The 17,895-nt window shown below is 52.4% G+C and overlaps 1 protein-coding gene across 1 annotated transcript; it reads left to right on the top strand.

Annotated features, from left to right (window-relative positions):
* Positions 1-396: 396 nt before the first annotated feature.
* Positions 397-13,675, top strand: CD72 (CD72 molecule). Its single transcript, XM_088152819.1, has 8 exons — positions 397-520; positions 599-685; positions 2,063-2,152; positions 2,402-2,716; positions 5,322-5,482; positions 7,577-7,677; positions 10,804-10,948; positions 12,427-13,675. The coding sequence occupies exons 1-7, from the start codon at positions 445-447 to the stop codon at positions 10,937-10,939; spliced, it is 966 nt and encodes a 321-aa protein (XP_088008945.1). The 5' UTR covers positions 397-444; the 3' UTR covers positions 10,940-10,948; positions 12,427-13,675.
* Positions 13,676-17,895: the final 4,220 nt, after the last annotated feature.

Genomic DNA, 17,895 nt, shown 5'->3' with positions numbered 1-17,895 from the left:
CTGCGGCCCTCCAGAGAGGGCCATTTGCCCACCAACAGAAATAACCCTGGGTACAGGGACTAGGGCCTGCCCAGCTCCCCAAAACTGGCCAGTAAATCAGGATTCCCCACCCTGCAGCCCTCAGCTTCTATAAACATTTTCGCTTTCCCATTGTTCGGGCCCCCTTTCTCGTAAAGCAGGCATGCAGTAAATGTGCTTTCTCCTCCTCAATTGCACCCCACACTTCTGAATGTTACAGACAGTAGATGCATCTGCACTTTTGTTTCCCCTCCGGGGAACCCCGGGTTGTGCTTGGTTGGCTGCTCCCACACGCCCCTCAACTTCTGCTTTCCATGCCCCCTCCTGATCAAACATCTGCGTTGGCCTCTTACCAGGCTCCAGCTGCAGTTCCTTTCTCTCTGCCACCCCAAGAGGACAGCAGGCCACACACACAGACCTGCCCTGATGGCTGAGACCGTGAGCTATGCTGACCTGCAAGGAGGGTTTGCAAGAAGCCCTCCAGAGAGAAGCCACTGGGAAGGTAGGGGGCCAGCCTGACCGCCCCCCCAGGGCTCGCCCCGCCCCGCCTGCGCCCACCTGATCCCAGCTTGTCTTCCAGAGCCCAGCGAGGGGGAGCTCACCTACGAGAACATCCAGTCCTCCCGGGCACAGGACGAGATTCCCAGAGCCTCCAAGGGTGCCACAGGTGAGTGCTTGGTTCTTCCTTCCTCAAGAAGCCACGGAAGGAGCCCCGTGGCCTCCTGGAGATGTCTCTCTGTGTGTGTGGAACTGAAAGGTCCCGTGGGGTGTTCTCAGTTCTCAAAACAGCTTAATCTGTTTACTTTGACTCATTATGGGCCATCATACGGTTTTCGACGGCTAGTGACCAAATAGATGGATTTTCTCCACGACGATCTGTCCCCAACCTGGTCTTTCAACAATACAGTCCTCGCCACTCACGGAGTCCCTCTGCCGGCTGCGGTCGTCCTCTTCCTCTCTTTCCTTCCACGTTTCCCCGCATTAGAGCCTTCTCCAGAGGGCTGGATCTAATCTGTTTACTAAATCACCAGTTTTCTGAATTTTCACATCTGTTGGACCAGACACCTGACAACACGATAAGCGACAAAAAGCTAACCATGGTTCACCAACTGAGCTTAACGTGTGGGTGCCGCACCTAGGTCTGACCTGGTTAAGCACGTTGTCTGAACCAAGCCATTGAGGGCAAAGACGCTGAGGCTAGCAGGGGTGCCGGCAGGCTAGGACCCGTGTTCGGAGAACGTGTCAGGGAGCGGAGCGTTGCCTGCCATTAATCTGGGCATCAATGCTTAATGTAGAATTTACAGAGGGGTACCAGAGAACAAGAATGTGAAGGGAGATGCCAGGGCGGTAATACTCCTTGAAAAAGGTTTATTAAGAAATCGCCCCTGAACATACTTACAGCATCAGAAGGATCCGACCCCAGACAGCCGGGAGAGCCCAAGCGGCGGGGAAAGATTCTGGAATTCGACTCACGAGGAAGCCGGGAAACGGGGGCAAATCTTGTGGCCCTCTTCCCCCCACCCCCCTGCGGCCCTCTGGAATCCTCACCCCGGTTCCGGGATAACCACAAGGGGAAATTAACGTTCATTTACACCCGTCGGAGAGGAAGAGGTTACAAGAGAGCAAGCAGGCACACTGTGGGCAGTGCGCGCCGGCCGGGCGCTTCGGAGGCAAAAGAAAGCCTTCAGGGTGAAACTAATTGGGGTTTTGCGCCGCCAGCCGGCGGAGGGTGCCGAGCGACTTAATCAACCGAGGGTGCTAAGTGAAGAAGGCGGCAGCCCTCCGTGGGGCCCGGGTGTTCTTTCAAACCACCGTAAAGGAAGCTTAAGCATTCGAAGGCATTGCCCAAGCCAGAAGGGGCCAAGCGAACCCAGGAAGGGACCGGAGCGCCCTTTTGCTGAAGCCCTGCGAGAGAAGCCTCCCTCTCTTCAGGGAGGGGAGCCAAAGGAGCCCAGACAAGGCTGAAGGTGCAAACGGGAAGGCCGACCGAGGGGAACGACCCTTGTTTTCCCAGGACGTTCTGACCGGTGTGTTTCTCCTGCAGGGCAGAGCCGTCAAACCAGGCGCACCGCCTTGGGAGTGCTGGGCATCGGCCTCCTCCTTCTCACCATCGCTGTCAGCCTTGGGGTTCAATGTGAGTCACAGACTCCCCAGACGAACCCAGCCTTAGCCCAGCCGCTCCCTGCAGCTTCCTTGGGGAAAAGGGGTGCCGTGCCGTCTGAAGGTGGCACGGATTGCTCTCTCCCATGCCTTGGACTGGCGGCTCCTGAGCTCAGAGCTGGCTGGCCACCTGCTCAGCAATTGTTCCCTTACTGTCCTGTCCCCCCCCACCCCAGAAGAGCCCCAGAAGGATTCTGGCTCCCCGGCTGCTTCCTCTTTCCAGGCCTGCAGGCCTCCCGGCGGCTCCAACAAGCGTCCCGAGACCACGTGGCCGAGCGCCACGTCCTGGGAGAAGAGCTCCACGCCCTGCGAGTCAGCCTGGAGGAGAGCCAGCACCGGCTGCGCCGGGCCCAGGAGGAGCTCAACTCCACCGCGGTGGCCCTTTGGGAGAGCCGGGCGGCGGAGAACCGGACCCGGCGGCAGCTGCAGCACCAGGGGCTCTTGCTGACCCGGGCCAACCACAGCCTGGCTCTGCTGCAGACGGAGAGGGAGAGCGCGGAGGCCAGCCTGAGCCAGGCCACCTCTTGCCAGCAGATCGGTACGTTCCTGGCCCTGGCTCTCAGGAGGCTGCCAGGGCTGGGGGAGCCTCCACAGCCCCTTTCTTGCTGCTGGGGGAGCCCTTCAGGTTTGCGTGAATAGGAAACAACAGGAAGGTTGCTGAGGGTGCCCCACAAGCTACAACTTGGCTCTTCTGTAGCCACTTTGGGGAAAACCTAGCACCAGCTGGGGGCAAGGGGACAGAGCAATCGCCCTCCACAAGGTGGTAGGCAAATATTTCATGGGGGAAGGAAGTCCTCATCAGGGCCGGCAGTTTGGCAAAGTAGGTGAAGCTGCATCGTAGTCAAGGGTGGGGTCAGGTTTTTCTTTTTTTACTTTGAAGGATCTTCAAAATCATATTTAGGCTTCTGTGACGGTTGTGGTGTGTTTCTTGCCTGCAAATGGGGAACATGACCACAATCCCAGGATTGGAAGGACCTTGGAGACCTCCAGTCCAACATCTTGCCCAAAGCAGGGATCCTCTGATTGTCCCAACAGATCGCTGCTCAGTCTTCATTTGAAGACCTCCAGTGATGGAACCTTCCATAACGCCACTGCTTAACAGGCCTCACCGTCAGGAAATTCCCCCTTACTTTGAGTTCGGATCTCCCTCTGTAAGGCTTTCACCCACTAGTTCGGTATTTCTCAACCTTGGCCACTTTAAGATGTGTGGACTTCAACTCCCAGAATTCCCCAGCCAGCATGGGAGGTGAAGTCCACTCATTGAAAAGCGGCCAAGGTTGAGAAATACCGAACTAGTTCTCGTCCTGTCTTCAGGCACTGTGGAGAATAAGTCCACACCCCCTTCCCTGGGGCTCTGCCGTGGCTCCTTTAGCCTTCTCTGCTTTAGGCTGAACATGCGCTGTTCTTTAAATAGTTCTTATAAGAGTTAGCCTCCAAGCCCTTCATTGTCTCCGTTCTGTTATTTTCTACTGTATCTATAATATTCAGGTCTTTTCTAAACTCAAATCCCAGTTCTGGCCTCTCTTACCTGGGAACAAGTCCCACTGCACACACAAGCTAGGTTTAGGCGCAGTTCACTGAACCAGGTTAAGCTCCCCCTGGGATACCCTGAACCTTCCATTAACCCTGCTGGCTGGAGCTGGGCACCGTGCTAGGCTAAAGCGTGATTGTGTGAAAATTGCCAGTTCCAAAGGAAACAGGATGGAGCCCTGAATTCCTGGGAGAATGACCAACATCTGGAAGCCCAAGCCGTGAGTCTTCGTTGGCTATATCTATTACACAGCTTGTTTAACCAGCTCCATTGAAGTTGGGGCAGAAAGACAAGGCCACCGATGAAGTTGGTTACTTGTGGTTTGGCATCTTGTGAGAATCAGCCTCTTCAGTCTGAAGCATTGTGCAAATTCTGAAAATGGGTTAATTCTGGAACTGGGTGTGGCATCTTGTGTGACCACAGCCTTTCAAAGCAACCCTCTCTTGCAACACTGGACGTCCCATTCCACCTCCTTCAGAGGACCTAGTGTCTGTCAGAGAGATTTGGTGTTAGGAAAAGCAGCCCAGGCCCCTCCCTTTACTCTGGAGGAACCTCCTCCTCTCGCCAAAGGAGAGTCACGGGCCGAGGCTGGATCTCTGTCCATCTGTCCTTGTCCCTTCTGCCCTCGCTCTCCTTCTTGGCTCTTTGCTGTTTCCCTTCTTTTGCTCCTGTGATCTGGGCATCCGTCAGCTACTCAGCTTTGCATCCTCGTTTTATGCAAAGAAAATGTAGGGGGCCGCAGGGGGCCGGGCAGGGAGGCCTCTGAAGAGCCAGGGCTTCTGTCCCCAGCCAGCCGGCCTCAGGTGGTCCTTTGGGCTGCAGGTCTCTCTCGTCACCAGCAGAGGAGGTCGCGCCAGCCTTGCAGGGAAGGGAGAGATGACGCCCTCCCTAAAAATGGCAAGCGGTTTGTCCACCCTGATACATTAATTCCCCTTGAAGACCAAAGTCCTCCTGCTGCTGCTTTGCTTTTCTCCCCTGCAATGGCCTCCAGGCTCATGGGTCCAAGGAGGGCATCCGTCCAAGGGGTAACCTGCAGCAGGAGAGTCTTGGCGGTCCTGGAGGGGGTCCTGCGCCAAGCAGGGGCTTAGCGCCCACGGCTAAGGTTCCCGCACCCCTTGCAGGCCTTGCCCGTGAGGACAGAGAGGGCTGTGGGGAGGGCTATCCCTGTCGCCCAAAGCACACAGTGAAGGGAAGGAGGATAAGCAGAGAATAAGGTGGGTCATTCCTGAAAGCAGCTCCAAGAGCTGAAATCCCCCTCCAAGAACGGCAGGCGCGGTGCTTCTCCTCCAGACCTGACAGGAAGGAGGCAGAACGCGCAGCTTCCTTGGAAAGCTGCCGTGAAGCCGTGTCTCAGGAGCTGCTTGTGCGTTCGTGCCAGAAGCCAAGAGTCGCCTTCTAGGGAAGCCCACATTCCTCGGCCCTTCTGCCCAGAAGGTGGGATGCAGAAAGAACGGGAGCCGGTCTGGAAATTCTCCACGAAGACCAGGGACTTGGCGGATTCAGGGACTGCCGGCTATAGCAGCTTCTCTGTTGCCCCGGCTGCGAGCAAAGGCTTCTGGGAGACGCGCTAGGGCAGTGTGGCGTTTCTCTGACCTCCTGCCTCCTTCTCCAGGCTGCTGTCCCCAGGGATGGAAGCTCTTTAGATGGAAGTGTCTGCGGGTGTCCCTTACAGAGGCCAGGTGGGAGGACAGCAAGGCGGCCTGCCAGTACGCTTCGTCTCAGCTGCTTGTTCTGCACAAGCCCTGGGAGGCTTCTGATGTGTGGGATGCTGGGGTGAGTAACAAGTGCCTCGCATGCAGGATGAAGGCTGTGGGGCAGCCTGTGGGTCCCAAAGCAGAGGGGGGGACAAGGGGATTTGACCAAATCACACACCATTCCTTGCTTCTGTTTTAATTTGCTGTGGAGGGCGATCATGAAGACACAAGATGCATTGATTGATTGATTGATTGATTGATTGATTGATTGATTATGTGCCATCAAATCAGTGCTGACTCTTAGTGACCACATAGGTAGACCTTCTCTAGGACTATGAGTAATAATCTTCCGTGGCATGTCACACAAATATTTGTTTGTTTGATATAATTTAGAGACTGCCTGATTCCAGATGACTCTGGGCAGCCTATATTTTAAAAAGTAGGAGCAATTAAAAGAAGAGACCAATCATAAGCCCCCGGAAGACAGACGCGGAATTGCAATATAGCACCCCATACTGTGCCTCAAGGCCGGGGGAATAGCCAAGTCTTCCGTGACTTTCTGAGTGTCATCAGGGTGGGAGCCGTATGGATCTCCGGAGGGGCTGGGGCTGTTCCAGAGGGCAGGCACTGTGGCAGAAAAGGTGCACTTCCGAGGTCCCAATAGATGGCACTGCTTAATGGAAGGGACCCAAAGTGCTCCCACTCTGCCCAATCTCACCAGCTGGGCAGAAATCACGGGAGATAGGTGGTCCCTAAAATACCCAGAGCTTATGCCATGAGGGCCTTATAGGCGATAACCAGCACCGTGAATTGCATCCAGAAGTCAGTTGGTAACCAGTGCAGCTCGCAAAGCAGTGGGATCACATGGGTACACTATGGCACGCCCATTATTGCCTGCGTCGCTGCATTCTGAGCTTCTGAGTGGTCTTTGCACAACCAGCGCATTAGATGAATCTGCTTTGGTCTTTCTCAGTTGCGAGCCTCCAGTCACCACTGTCATTGCCTGAAAAAGAGCTTTTGGTTGGCTTGGGCCCTTGTATCTCATTCCTCCATCCCACCGTCCCCTGGTTTCCTTCTGTTCTCTGGGAGACCTCTTGGTACTGTGGTCTCTACGCAAGTGTTTTCTGTGTCCAATTCAAGAATTCTCTGCCTTCCCTGATAAGTTGGGAGGTAGATAGTTTTGCCACCTGCACTTGGAGGAAAAACAGCATCACACATCCCCCTTGGCCTCCCCCACTGAATATCCCTGCCAAACTTTTGTTCCTTTGCTCTCTGGGCACTGGCTTCCTTATATCTCCCCTAGAGCAGCCTCAGCTAGGTCAGGAGCAAGCAGTCTTCCTATTACAAACAACTGGCAATCAGCCGCAGTCTAGAAACAGTCAGCGGCAGGAGCATCGGTCAGTCAGTCGCCTCTTCCTTTGCCTCTTCCCCTGCCCACCAATCTCCCCCACCACCCACCCCCTTTGCTGGGTCAGTCAGCTCCTAGCTTAGTTTAAAGGTCAGTAAGGATGGAAGTGGGAGGTCCTGATGATTCACTTCAGGGTCATGATCCAGGAAGACAAGCAGGGATTGTTGGGGCTGAGATTCCCAGCCCCTTCCTAGTAATGCCGGGCAAAATTCCTGTTTTTCTCCTGTGCAAGAAAGAGAGATTTGCAAGCCATTTGCGAGTGACACGGGGAGCTTCTTCTCTGGGATGGAAGTGGGGATGTGACTGCTGGGCATGAGAAAGTCCTGCTCATCCCTTTCCATTCTTAGGAGCGTAATTAAACGTGTATTTAGATCAAATATCCAGTATGAAATCAGTGTTAATGTAATCTCACTTTTTGTCATGGCTTCCAGGAGTGCTTCTCTCTGGGCATCTTTCAACCATCCAAGGGGTCGTAGCGGTGCATGCCAGCCCCACCCTGACCCCACCAAAAAGCCCCTTCCCCAGGCAGCTCCTGCACACGTGGTGTGTGATTTCCAGCGCTTCCTGTTCAGCTTCACGGGTCAAGGGCACAAGAGCTCAGCTCAGAGGGCCCCCCCGAGAAAACGGCACCGTGTTTCCATCTCTGCTGCCATGGGGGCCCCTTCCCTGGGAGGGCAGGACTTCCTTCCTAGGATTTCCAGTCACCTTGTGCTAAAGAAACACAGCATAGGTATCTTCACCCAGCGTCTGTCTTTTTTGTTTCAGAGCCCTGAACAATCAAATCATTACTGGATTGGCCTAAAAAAATCACAGAATGGCTTCCTGTGGGTTGATCAAACACATAGCCTTGAGAATTACTCAGTCAGGTGAGTCGTGATCTCCTAAAGACCACTGTGAGAATCTGTGGTCACTTTTCATGGCACGCGGTCTTTGCTCCTGAACCAAGCTGCCTATTCTCGCAATTCCAGATTCCCATAGGTTTGGTACCCAACACCATTTTCCAGGGATATCCCGCTGCCGGACCCCATTAGAGTTAGTTAGAGGTTCTCCCCTCTTCTCTGCGTCCGTTGCCCCCTACTTCCCACTCCTGTTCTGTTCTTTGCGTAACGTGGCTTGCCCAGAGGGGAGAGGGAAGGGCTTGGGCGCTTGGCCCCGTGCAGCAAGCAGGGACAGAGTAACACCGCAGCTCTGGCGGAGCTGAGGAAGCTGAGGAGACCGTGCCGGACTGATCAGGGCACGGCCAGCCCAGGCTTTCTCTTCCTCCGGGGCCCCTGATGGGAAGACCACGAGGGGGACGTTGGGCTGGGAGACGCCCTGCAGTTCTGTGGGAAAGGAAAACAAAACCCACTTTTGGTCCTTCTGAAGTTTGGCCACTGAATGTTATCAGAGCTGAGTAAACAAATAACACCAAGTCTGGTGCTTGTTTCATTTACTCTATAGAGAAAATCATCCAGATGCAATGGAGCAGGGTGAAAAAGTCATTGCCCCCCCCCCCAGTTCAATCTGTTCAATTAAAGGGAGGGCAAGGCAAGGCCACTTGTAGGATTTATTAACAACCAGCTGATTTGATCCAACCTGCCCTAAAGAAATCTCAGAAATTGGCTCCTATAACCACACTAATCTTTAGAGGCAAATCGTGACTTCACACACACATACACACACACACACAAGCTTGACTTGTATGAAAAAATACGATACCTATTACTCTGGAAAAGATTACAAATCCATTTCTGAAACTTTGGGGCACCTCCAATCTATATTCAGAGGCACAGTCTTGAAATGGAGAGGATTGTGGACAATAATAATTTCCTCCAAGAATAGCCATCCTGTCCCCCAAGAGAGCAGCATAACATCATCCAGGAACTTACAGGGAACCTCAAGAGGATCCGCAAGCCTCTCTTGCCTTAGCTAAAGACAACGTTAGTGACTCTGCCAAGAGGGCAGCGTTGGGATTCATGGAAAAATATTAAGGTGGAAGCCATGGTGAACTAGGAGGAACATGGATGTTCCTTTCAAGTTTCCCCAAAAGCTCAAGGTCACCTGGAAGACCCTCCAGACCTCTGGAAGAATCATCTTGGGCAGAGGAGTCCACAGTGAAACTTTAGGGGCTGCATAGATGGCCGCAACTTGGGAGTCCGCAGGAGTCGTGCTTCCTGCTTGAGCAGCAGTTGGCGGTCATGGCCACAGGGGCCATTGTCCAGTTCCAGAGAATGCACTAGTCATAGTCCTGCCTGGAGCTGAGGGACCTTGCTGCAGTGACTCATGCCCTCATCACCGCTCAGGTAGGCTACTGCAGCACTCTGCACGGAGGGCTGCCTTGAAAGGCCATTTGCCGGCTGCAGCTGCTTCAGGATGCGGCAGGCCAGGCAGGAACGGGCACGTGGGACCAGGGGCATGTTTCACCTGTGCGTTGGCTCCCAATAAGCTTCTGGGTGCTCTTCAAAGAGCTGGCTTTGACTTAGAAAGTCCTCTATGGCTTGGCGCCTGGATACCACAGCCTCACGTACCGTAACCAGAATCAGTCTGGCAGACAAGTTGTGCCAGGAGATACTGTTGGCAGTACCCCACTTCAAGAAGGGGAGGGCACCGAAGCAACAGGAGTGTTACTCTGCAGTGTCCGCACCTGTTCTTTGGGATAGACTCTGTTGCCCGTTCACAGAGTCGTAGGATCCTGGGGTTGGAAGGACCTTGGGGGTTAGTCCAATCCCCCATCCGGAGAGAGGGATCCTCAGGCCGCCACAGGTGAACGGCTGTCCAATTTTTTCTTGAGAAGGATCCCCCATGACTTCAGAAGGCAGGCTGGGCCATGGCTTCATAGCTCTCCCAGTCAGGAAATTCCCCTTTGTGGATAACGCCGACATCATTGAGGAAAATGTCAACACTGAGCTCTTTCAAAGAGCTTTTATAGACTGAAATGTCACCATCTAGGTTGGATGTGTTGACCTGACTGAAGTTGGCGTGTGCTTTTAATTGATTTATTGTTATTTGTTTATTTGTATTACTTATAGCTACCATGGATGCTTTAATGTTATGTATGCTTGTTGTTAACTGACAGGAGCCTTGGCTGTATATTTATGTATAGAATAAATGAAATAAATAGGATTATTTGTGGCACTGCTTTCGGCAGTAAGAACCTCATCACACCTGCCCAGCCTGGGCCTGGTGGAGTCATAGCTTGGAGATGCTTTGCCGTCTCAGGACCCCGCACAATGTCACGCGGAAGGAAGCAGGAATGCCGCTTTAGGTCTGAGAGGGTCAGGGAAGCTCAAGTGGGTCAAGCCTTCAGTGTTTTGGAATGGCCAAATAAAGTCCAGTGCTGAAGACCACAGAAATGCTGTGGCAGGACCTGAGCTATGCAGTTCATGCCCGAAAACTTACAAACGTTCCTGAGCTGAAGCAGCGGGCAGGGAGGAACGGGCCAAGCTTTCCTCCCAGCAATGCGAGAAGCTGGTCACCAGTTTCAGGAGGCCTCTGGCTGCAGTTCTGGCACTTCAAGGTGGAGCAACCTCTCGCTGAATCAGAGGGCAGGAAATGACTTTTCACACCGGTTCATCACAAGTGGGATGGCCTTGTTTATGAAATAAATAAAAGAAATGCTAAAGGTTGGTGTCATTCTTCAGATTCTCTTTATATAGCATATCAGTAGAATCCACTAGGTTCAGTGGCCAAGTATGCCAAAATCCAGAAAGCGCGCAAGGGAGGGAATCCTCTCTTAAGGCTCGTCCTTGTTCCGGGCAGGACCCAAGACGGCCGTGGCACCTCCAGGCTGTCGAGAGTTTCGGGGCTGCCGTGCGTGGTGCAGCAGCAGCCTTGCCTCTGGCTGGACTCCCCCGCCACCCGCGAACGCCTGGGCGGCTGACCCTCTCTGCGGCCGGCTACCGCCTGGGCCAAGCGGGTGAGGCGGGTGGGGTGGCTCTGCCCCCAGAGCGTCCGCACAGCAGCAGCCGGGAGCAATTCTGTCTTCTCGCCTTCTTTGTCCCCGCTGTTTTCAGGGCCGAAGGAGGCAGACATAGGAAAGACTGCGTGGACCTGCACGAGGGGACTTTGAACTGGTGTCCCTGTTATCTAAGGAAGAGATACATCTGCGAGAAGCCTGCCAGCCCTTGGCCGGTGGACGGAGGGCCGTGAAATGCCCACGTGAGCCTCTCGTTCGGTTTTGCTTTGCTGCCTTTGCTAGACCTGCCCTTTCCCCCATTCCTGTCCACTCGCCAGACTGGGGGCGGCTGTCTAGAGCTGTTAAGCGTAAGTCACGGACGTCCTTATTTTCCAGCACGTTGGTACGATGCTGTTGTGAGTCACGTCTCCTCCCCTAATCGCCCAAATGCGGAGGGAGGTGGGTGGCTCAGCCGGAGTAGCCGGTGTCCGGAGGTGGAACTGCTGGCCGGCGGTCTGCCCTGGAACTCCTCTGCCAGGCAGAGCCCAGAAGGCCAGTTATGGACCGCTGCAGGAGGAGTGTCCAGAGGAGGCCAAAGGCCTGATTTATAACAGCAAGACTCCAGGTTTAGGTCTCAACCAAAGAACCAGCTGGAAGGCTGGTCCGCACAGCCAACTCGCTGGTGGCCCCTTCCCTGGGACCTCTGAGGACGAAGAGGGCCCGTCAGCACCTCTAGAAGGGCGAAAGGAGGTGCACGGATGCCGCTCTGGTGGGAACCAATGCTACAGCTGGGAGCAAGGGCGGGCCCCATTTCAGCATGTTCCTGCTGTGCTCCCAAGAGCAATCTTCGCGCAGCATGTGAACCTCAGAGGAGCCCTGCTGAACCTGGTTTGACACAGTCCAGCATTTTGTTTCTTGCCGTGGCCATCTGTGGGTGCTGAATGCTGGACTAAGACGGGCCTAGGCCTGATCCAGCATGGCTCCTCTTACATTTTTCGCTGTGCAGAGGCTGAATGTCCCTTGGCTGGTATGTCCTCCCCGAATTCCCACTGGTTAGATGGGCAACCATACAAATTGGGGAAATAAATAAGTTAGTAGCCATCACCACATCACAATTTTTGTCTGTGAGCAAGTGCTTCCCTTTGTCTGCCCCAAATCTCCTCCCAGACAGCTCCACTGGTGGGCCCTGATCCTGGGGTTTTGCGAGAGGGAACAAACTTCTCTCAGCCCATATTTGCCAGGGCAGGCCATGCCCCCCCCATGCCTTTTTTTCCAGACAAAAGAGCCCCAAGCATCCTGGCCTTTTCTGGGAGGGAAGGTGTGGATCAGTTTGATGGCCCTCTCCTGTACTTTTTCCAGATGTGTTGATGCCCTTTTCAAGTGTGGTGACCAGAACTGTACCTATTGCTCCAGATGTGGATGTCCCAAAGAACTCTATAAGGCCATTGCAATGTTGCCGGGTTATTTTCAATCCGTCTCCTAATGACTGCTAGCAGGGAATTTCTGTGTATGTGCATAGCTGGGGACCCAGTGAGGACCGCTTTGCGCTTAAGGTGAATTGCATTCACTAATTGGTTAATGATTCCTCCAGTTGAAAGAGATCCTTCTGGAGTTCCTCGCAACTGCTTTTCATTTTCACCACACTGAATTGGTAGCGTTACCCACCAACTTTGCTGTCTTGTCTTCTCCGGGCTACATGAACCTAATGACTCTGACCATTTCTAATAATTTTTCCTTCCAGGATTGCGTTTGCTTTTTCCCCTCTTTGCAGCTGCATCACTGTTGGCTCATGTTCAGCGTGCATGCCGCCAAGTCTCCCAGATCCTTTCTGCGCATACTGTGGCACGTGATGTTCCCCCACCCTGCACTCAGGCCCCAAGGCTTTAACTCCTGTCCAGATGAGGCCTCCCAGATCCAAGGAAGGAGCGGTGCAAGTGTGAACCGCACAGAGCGGTGGCATCTGCGGTCTTCGCCAAGCAATTGCATGTGCCACGCATGCGGTCAGGAGATTCCCCCTTGCACCAGCAGCCTTGAAATCCCATCTCAGCAAGAAGAGAAGGAAAAAGGATCCAAAGCTGGAGGCTTTGCCACTGCTTCGAAGGCAACCAAGGGTCCACGTCCCCTCTCTGGGTAGCGCAGCCACTGGCACGCAGAGAAAGCCCGGCCACCCCAGATCGCGTTTCCCCCAGACCATCTCGCAACCCGTCTCTGGGCAGAGGGAGGACGGAGGGGGCTTCTTGTCCATCGGGCCCAGCAGCTTTAGTGCAGCTTTTCCCTGTCGGCCCTCCCCTGCCCCCCCGCCCCCGACGGCTTGGACTGCCACCCTGCACAGCTGTTGTCCGAACTGACTGAGATGTCCAAAACAGGTGAACAAGCAACCTCTTTGCCCCTGCTCTCTGCCCCCCGGGTTTTCAGTTTCAGGCGGCTTCGTCCTCATTGTTCTGGGCAGTTCATGGAGACAGTGTTGTCCATGCGACGACTGAAGTCGGGTGCCTCTAGCTCACCCTCCCACAACTTGGTGCCTTTCAGATATGCTGAGGCGATCAGTACCAGAATTCCCAGTAGTTACAAACTGGAATAACTTAACCCCTGGCCAGCCCCCTCTTCCAGGGGTTCCCCAAGGAAAGAGAATGTCGGGATCTACGCAAGCAACTATCAAAAGGCTATTAGAAAGTTATTAGAAAATGTATAATGTTGACAAGTATGTGCTAATTAGCTAGTAAGTGCAAATGTTACTTCAGGCAGGAATCGTTATTCGTCTAGATGCTTGCTTGTTCCTGCCATAAAGGGGAAGAGGGGAGATGGAGAATAAACAACAAAGGCCAGGTGTGGTGTTAAGGCTGAACAGCCGTGAGACCAAAGAAGAGGCGCGAAGGAATCAAGCGGGAAAATAGAGTAGAGGGGGGTTAAAAGGAGACCCTGGCCGGGGAGGGTCAGTCTCAGCAATCTATGGAATGCTGTATGCTGCTTCTCAATAAAGAAACCTTTACTGGAAACAAACCGGCTCCAGGAGATTTACTGGAATTGGGGACTGAGCGTGCAGACTCTGACAGAGAATTATGCACAGCCACCAGCCATCAGGCTGAACTCCTGGCACCTCCTAGTTTGCCCATCCGGGGAGTATTTTGGTCTCAGCCAAGGACTTCTCTGACAGCCCCGAAAAAAACCGAGAGAAGGGTTCTGTAGACCTTCTGGCCCAAAACCCAGCAATAAAGGAGCTGAGAACCCTGGTGCCAATCTCGAAATACAGTGGAGACCTGGGAAAATGTCCAGCCTTGCATATGAGGAAGGCTTTAAAGAGAAAAATCTTATTAAATCAACAAAGCCAAATCCCTAGATATGCAAATTAATTTATTGGAAAAGGGATATACAGGAAGAACATGGGAAGCTACAAACACTCATAGAATTCCCAAAAAATCAATACAAGCAGACTAGCTAAATGAGTTACGAATTATTATATGCTTGAATAAGACTTTGGATTTTAGCATAAATTCACAACATATTGTGGTTGAGGATACTTGGAGAGGCATCTGGACTTCCTGCCTGAATGTTGGTAGGCAGAGCCTTACTTGCTCCTTCACCAAGTCTTTTTCTTTCTCTTTCTTCTTTGTTTTTTATGGAGGAGAATAATTGAAAGCCACCCTCTTTGGCAAGACTGACAGTTGCTGATGTCTTGTCAGCAATTAAAAAATGATCTAGCAGCTAAACCCACCTTCCTGATGACCCTTGTGGAACGGAGAAGGCGTAGTCTATTTTTCAACAGTCGCGCTACTGGATAATCGGGATTATGTCAGAGAGACTTTCTTCAGAAGCAAAAAATGAATTCCATTTATTGGGGTCTCTCAGCATGGGAATCAACATACCAGATGCTTTAGCTATCCTAAATTAGGGAGTTGGCACACTGGCTTTTGGTTATATTGGCTGGGAATGCTGCCCGCTGTTGTCTCAACACATTTGGAAGGTGCCAGTTTGGGGAAAAGACTGATGTAGGTCATAACAGGAAACACTTTCTCCCTAAAACACCCCAACTCCACATTTAAGCCAGTGTACCCTTTTTGTACCCTAGCATTTTCTGCAGTTTAAGGAATTCCAAATTGGATGTAATGACCTATGGTTCTGAAGAAACAGACTTGGGTTTGGGTCAGTGGCTCATGACATGTTAATGCAACCCACTGGTTGCAGGAAAATTGATGTAAGCTTGTGTGTTAGGCTAAATTGAATTGCAGGATGTAGGAAATAGGACCTACTGTAGAGACTGAGGGACCTAGAGACTTTCTGGCGCCCAGGTTACACTTCAACCAGCTCCTAAGTTAGTCAGGAGGTGGGAGGGAGAGAGACTGGAGAGTGCTAGGTCAGGAGCCTATAAAACCCCACAGTTTGGGTGCATAAAGACCAAAGAAGGAGAAGAGGAAGAAGAAAGAACAAAGGAAAGATGTTGGGAACCAGTCGAGTGGGAAGCCTGCTCTCCAAAAGACTGCTGATGGGCAAGCAAGCAGTGATGGGAGAAAGACCAAGCATTCTCTTCCTGCAGCAGTTGGCCCAGCTGCGGTTTCACGCCCTGCAGGTAGCAAGAGACAGGGAGCTTGGGCCATGTAAAGGACTGAAGAGATCGGCTGGCCGAGGTGCCTAGAGAGAGGCTGGTAAGTTTCACCAGCAGAGAAGTTGCCCTGTGAATCGGCTGGGGGAGCTTTGGAGAAGCAGAGAGCTGAGAAGCAGATGCGAGGGCTAGTCCAGAAGTAGGGAGGGAGAGCAGGATCCTACACAAGGCTCTCTACAAAGACAGTCAGAGGGGGCACATTTGCCAAGGGGTGAGGGTGTGGTGGGGAGAAAGCTGGGTCGTTTAAGAATAGCTTGCGTTTTTGAAATGCACTAGATCTTTAAGGAGGCTGCTCAGCTTGTTCTTGGTGAGACAGGATTGTTAACTGGGAGCTCTCCTGCCTGCAGGATATTGATTCACCCATTGAGTTCAATTGCTGAGAGTCATTTGAAGTTACCATTGTGCCTGTGTGTCTCTGCTTCCTAATGATATAAGTAAAGCTGTTCAAAATTCACAAATGGAGCTGGGATTTTTATTTTTATTTTTTCTTATTAGCTAATACAGAAGGCAGGGAAATAGTAATTTAGAGCCACTTTGCTGGTGGAAGATTTGGCAACAAGAGTTGATTAAAATAGGAACTGGAGATGATCCTGCTGGGAAAATCCGGGGGGGGGGGCATCAATACTCAAACACAAGAGCAGCTTCTGGGTTAAGCAGAAGCTGTATTATGTAGGGCTGGGAGATAAGGAGAAAATATGCATGTGTTTCCTGTACGCTCAGTCTGGATGGAGGTTGAGCACACCATGACAGCCCGCTATCCTATCCTATCTTGAAACCATTGCCCTAGGGTGCCATCACAGCATCGCTCCATCTTGCCCAGGATTGTCCTGGTTGCTCAGATGATCTTGGTTTTCCAAGCTCCCAAGAAACCCTCATGCCTCAGAGAGATGGAACTTTGAACTGGCCAGACTGATGTCCACAAAACAAGAGGACCCTTTCCAGACAAAGGGTGGGTAAAAGAGACCTTCTCTAAAACACGCACCGTCCCGAGCCTTCCTGCGGGGCGGGCTAAGGGGGACCAGGCAGCTGTCTTCAAAGGTCCGAAAGGCCATTGGGCGGAAAGTGCAAGCTGAGGGCAAGACCGAGGCCTGTGGGTGGAAACCCGAGGGAGCAGGACCTCCCTCGCCAGGAGAGCCGCGGGCCTGAGATTCACGGCGCTGCCATCCTGGACGTATTTCAGTGGGAGTGGGATTCCTCCTGTCGGGTGCCGGGATGGCAAAGCCTGCCCTGAGCGGCAGAGCCTCAGCTTCCTCCGCCCTTCTTCCCAGGACTTCTGTAACCACTTTAACACCAGGAGGCTCGAGATGCTGAACCGAAAGAAAAGAACTGAGTAGAAGGCGGTGGGCAAAAGGGGGCGAGAAAGGCTGTGCCTACAGTTGCCTGGCAGGGTGTTCTTGTGTTCCCTTGCACTTCTCTCCCTATCACGTTACTCCTTTTGGAGGAAAGCCACGTTATGCCAAGGGAAGAAAAAGGAAAGGAAAGGAAAGGAAAGGAAAGGAAAGGAAAGGAAAGGAAAGGAAAGGAAAGGAAAGGAAAGGAAAGGAAAGGAAAGGAAAGGAAAGGAAAGGAAAGGAAAGGAAAGAAAAGCAGGGGATGACAGAAAACAAAAATATCTAAATGTGACTTACATAAGCACCGTGCATGGTCCTGCTCCATACCTTCCTATCCTTGCAAACCAGTCTGGCTTCCACAAACATGCACTGCCTCGTTCTTTAAACTTCTCACATCGCCCGCCTCTTTTTCAGGTTCTCATCAGTTCCAGCTTAGGTTTTCTCAAGTCTTTTCCCTTTTGCCATAGAGTCACGGAATTGTGGAGCTGGAAGGGATCACAAGGGTCATCTCATCCAACTCTGCATTGTCAGGAAAACCAGTTAAACCATCACTGAGAGCTGCTGCCTGGCCTCTCCTTAAAGCCTCCGGAAACGGAGAACCCACCGCTGCCATAGAGAGACTCTTCTACCGGTGCACGGACCTTATACCAGTTACTTCTGATTCCATTTTCTCTGGCAACAGAAAATAGTTCCAGATCACCTTCCCCATATTGGCTTTTTATGTTCCTGAACACGTCTCCTGTCAGTCTTCTTTTCTCCAGACTGAGCGTCCCAGGTTCCTTCAGCTTGTCCTCTCCGGGCATGACCGCAGGTTCTTGTCACATCTTTGCCACCTTCCTCTGAACCTGTCAAAGTCCCTCTGAAAATGTGATGCCCAGAATCACACAGAGTCCTCCAGATGTGGTCTCGCCAGAGCAGCAAGAGAAGACTAGGACTTCATGTGTCTCTTACATGTTTCTTAATGCAGCTCAAAACCGTGCTAGCCCTTCTAACAGCTGCTTCACATTCCGTTTGTTGTCAGTGACCACTCCCAAGTGCTTCTCGGGTGTAATCTTTTCAAGCCATGACTGCCCCCCCCCAAACCTTTGTACATGTGCCCTATTTTCTCCTTAATTTTTTTCCCTGTCAAAGGACATCTTGTTCCTTGCAGCCAGCCTGCTAACAAGCCCAGATTAGATTGCAGGCTTAATCTGTCTTCCTGGGGTTGGCCAGAACTCCCTCTTTTGGATCATCTGCAAATTTGAAATGCAGCCCATAAATTCCATTATCCAGGTCCTTAATA

The sequence above is a fragment of the Python bivittatus genome, unplaced genomic scaffold, assembly GCF_059951505.1.
Source record: "Python bivittatus isolate LINGU-HERP-01145 unplaced genomic scaffold, Pbiv_v1 ctg000570_np1212, whole genome shotgun sequence".
Taxonomy (NCBI): Eukaryota; Metazoa; Chordata; class Lepidosauria; order Squamata; family Pythonidae; genus Python; species Python bivittatus.
The sequence above is the reverse complement of the archived record's forward strand: the minus strand, read 5'-3'. Positions and strand labels throughout refer to the sequence as shown.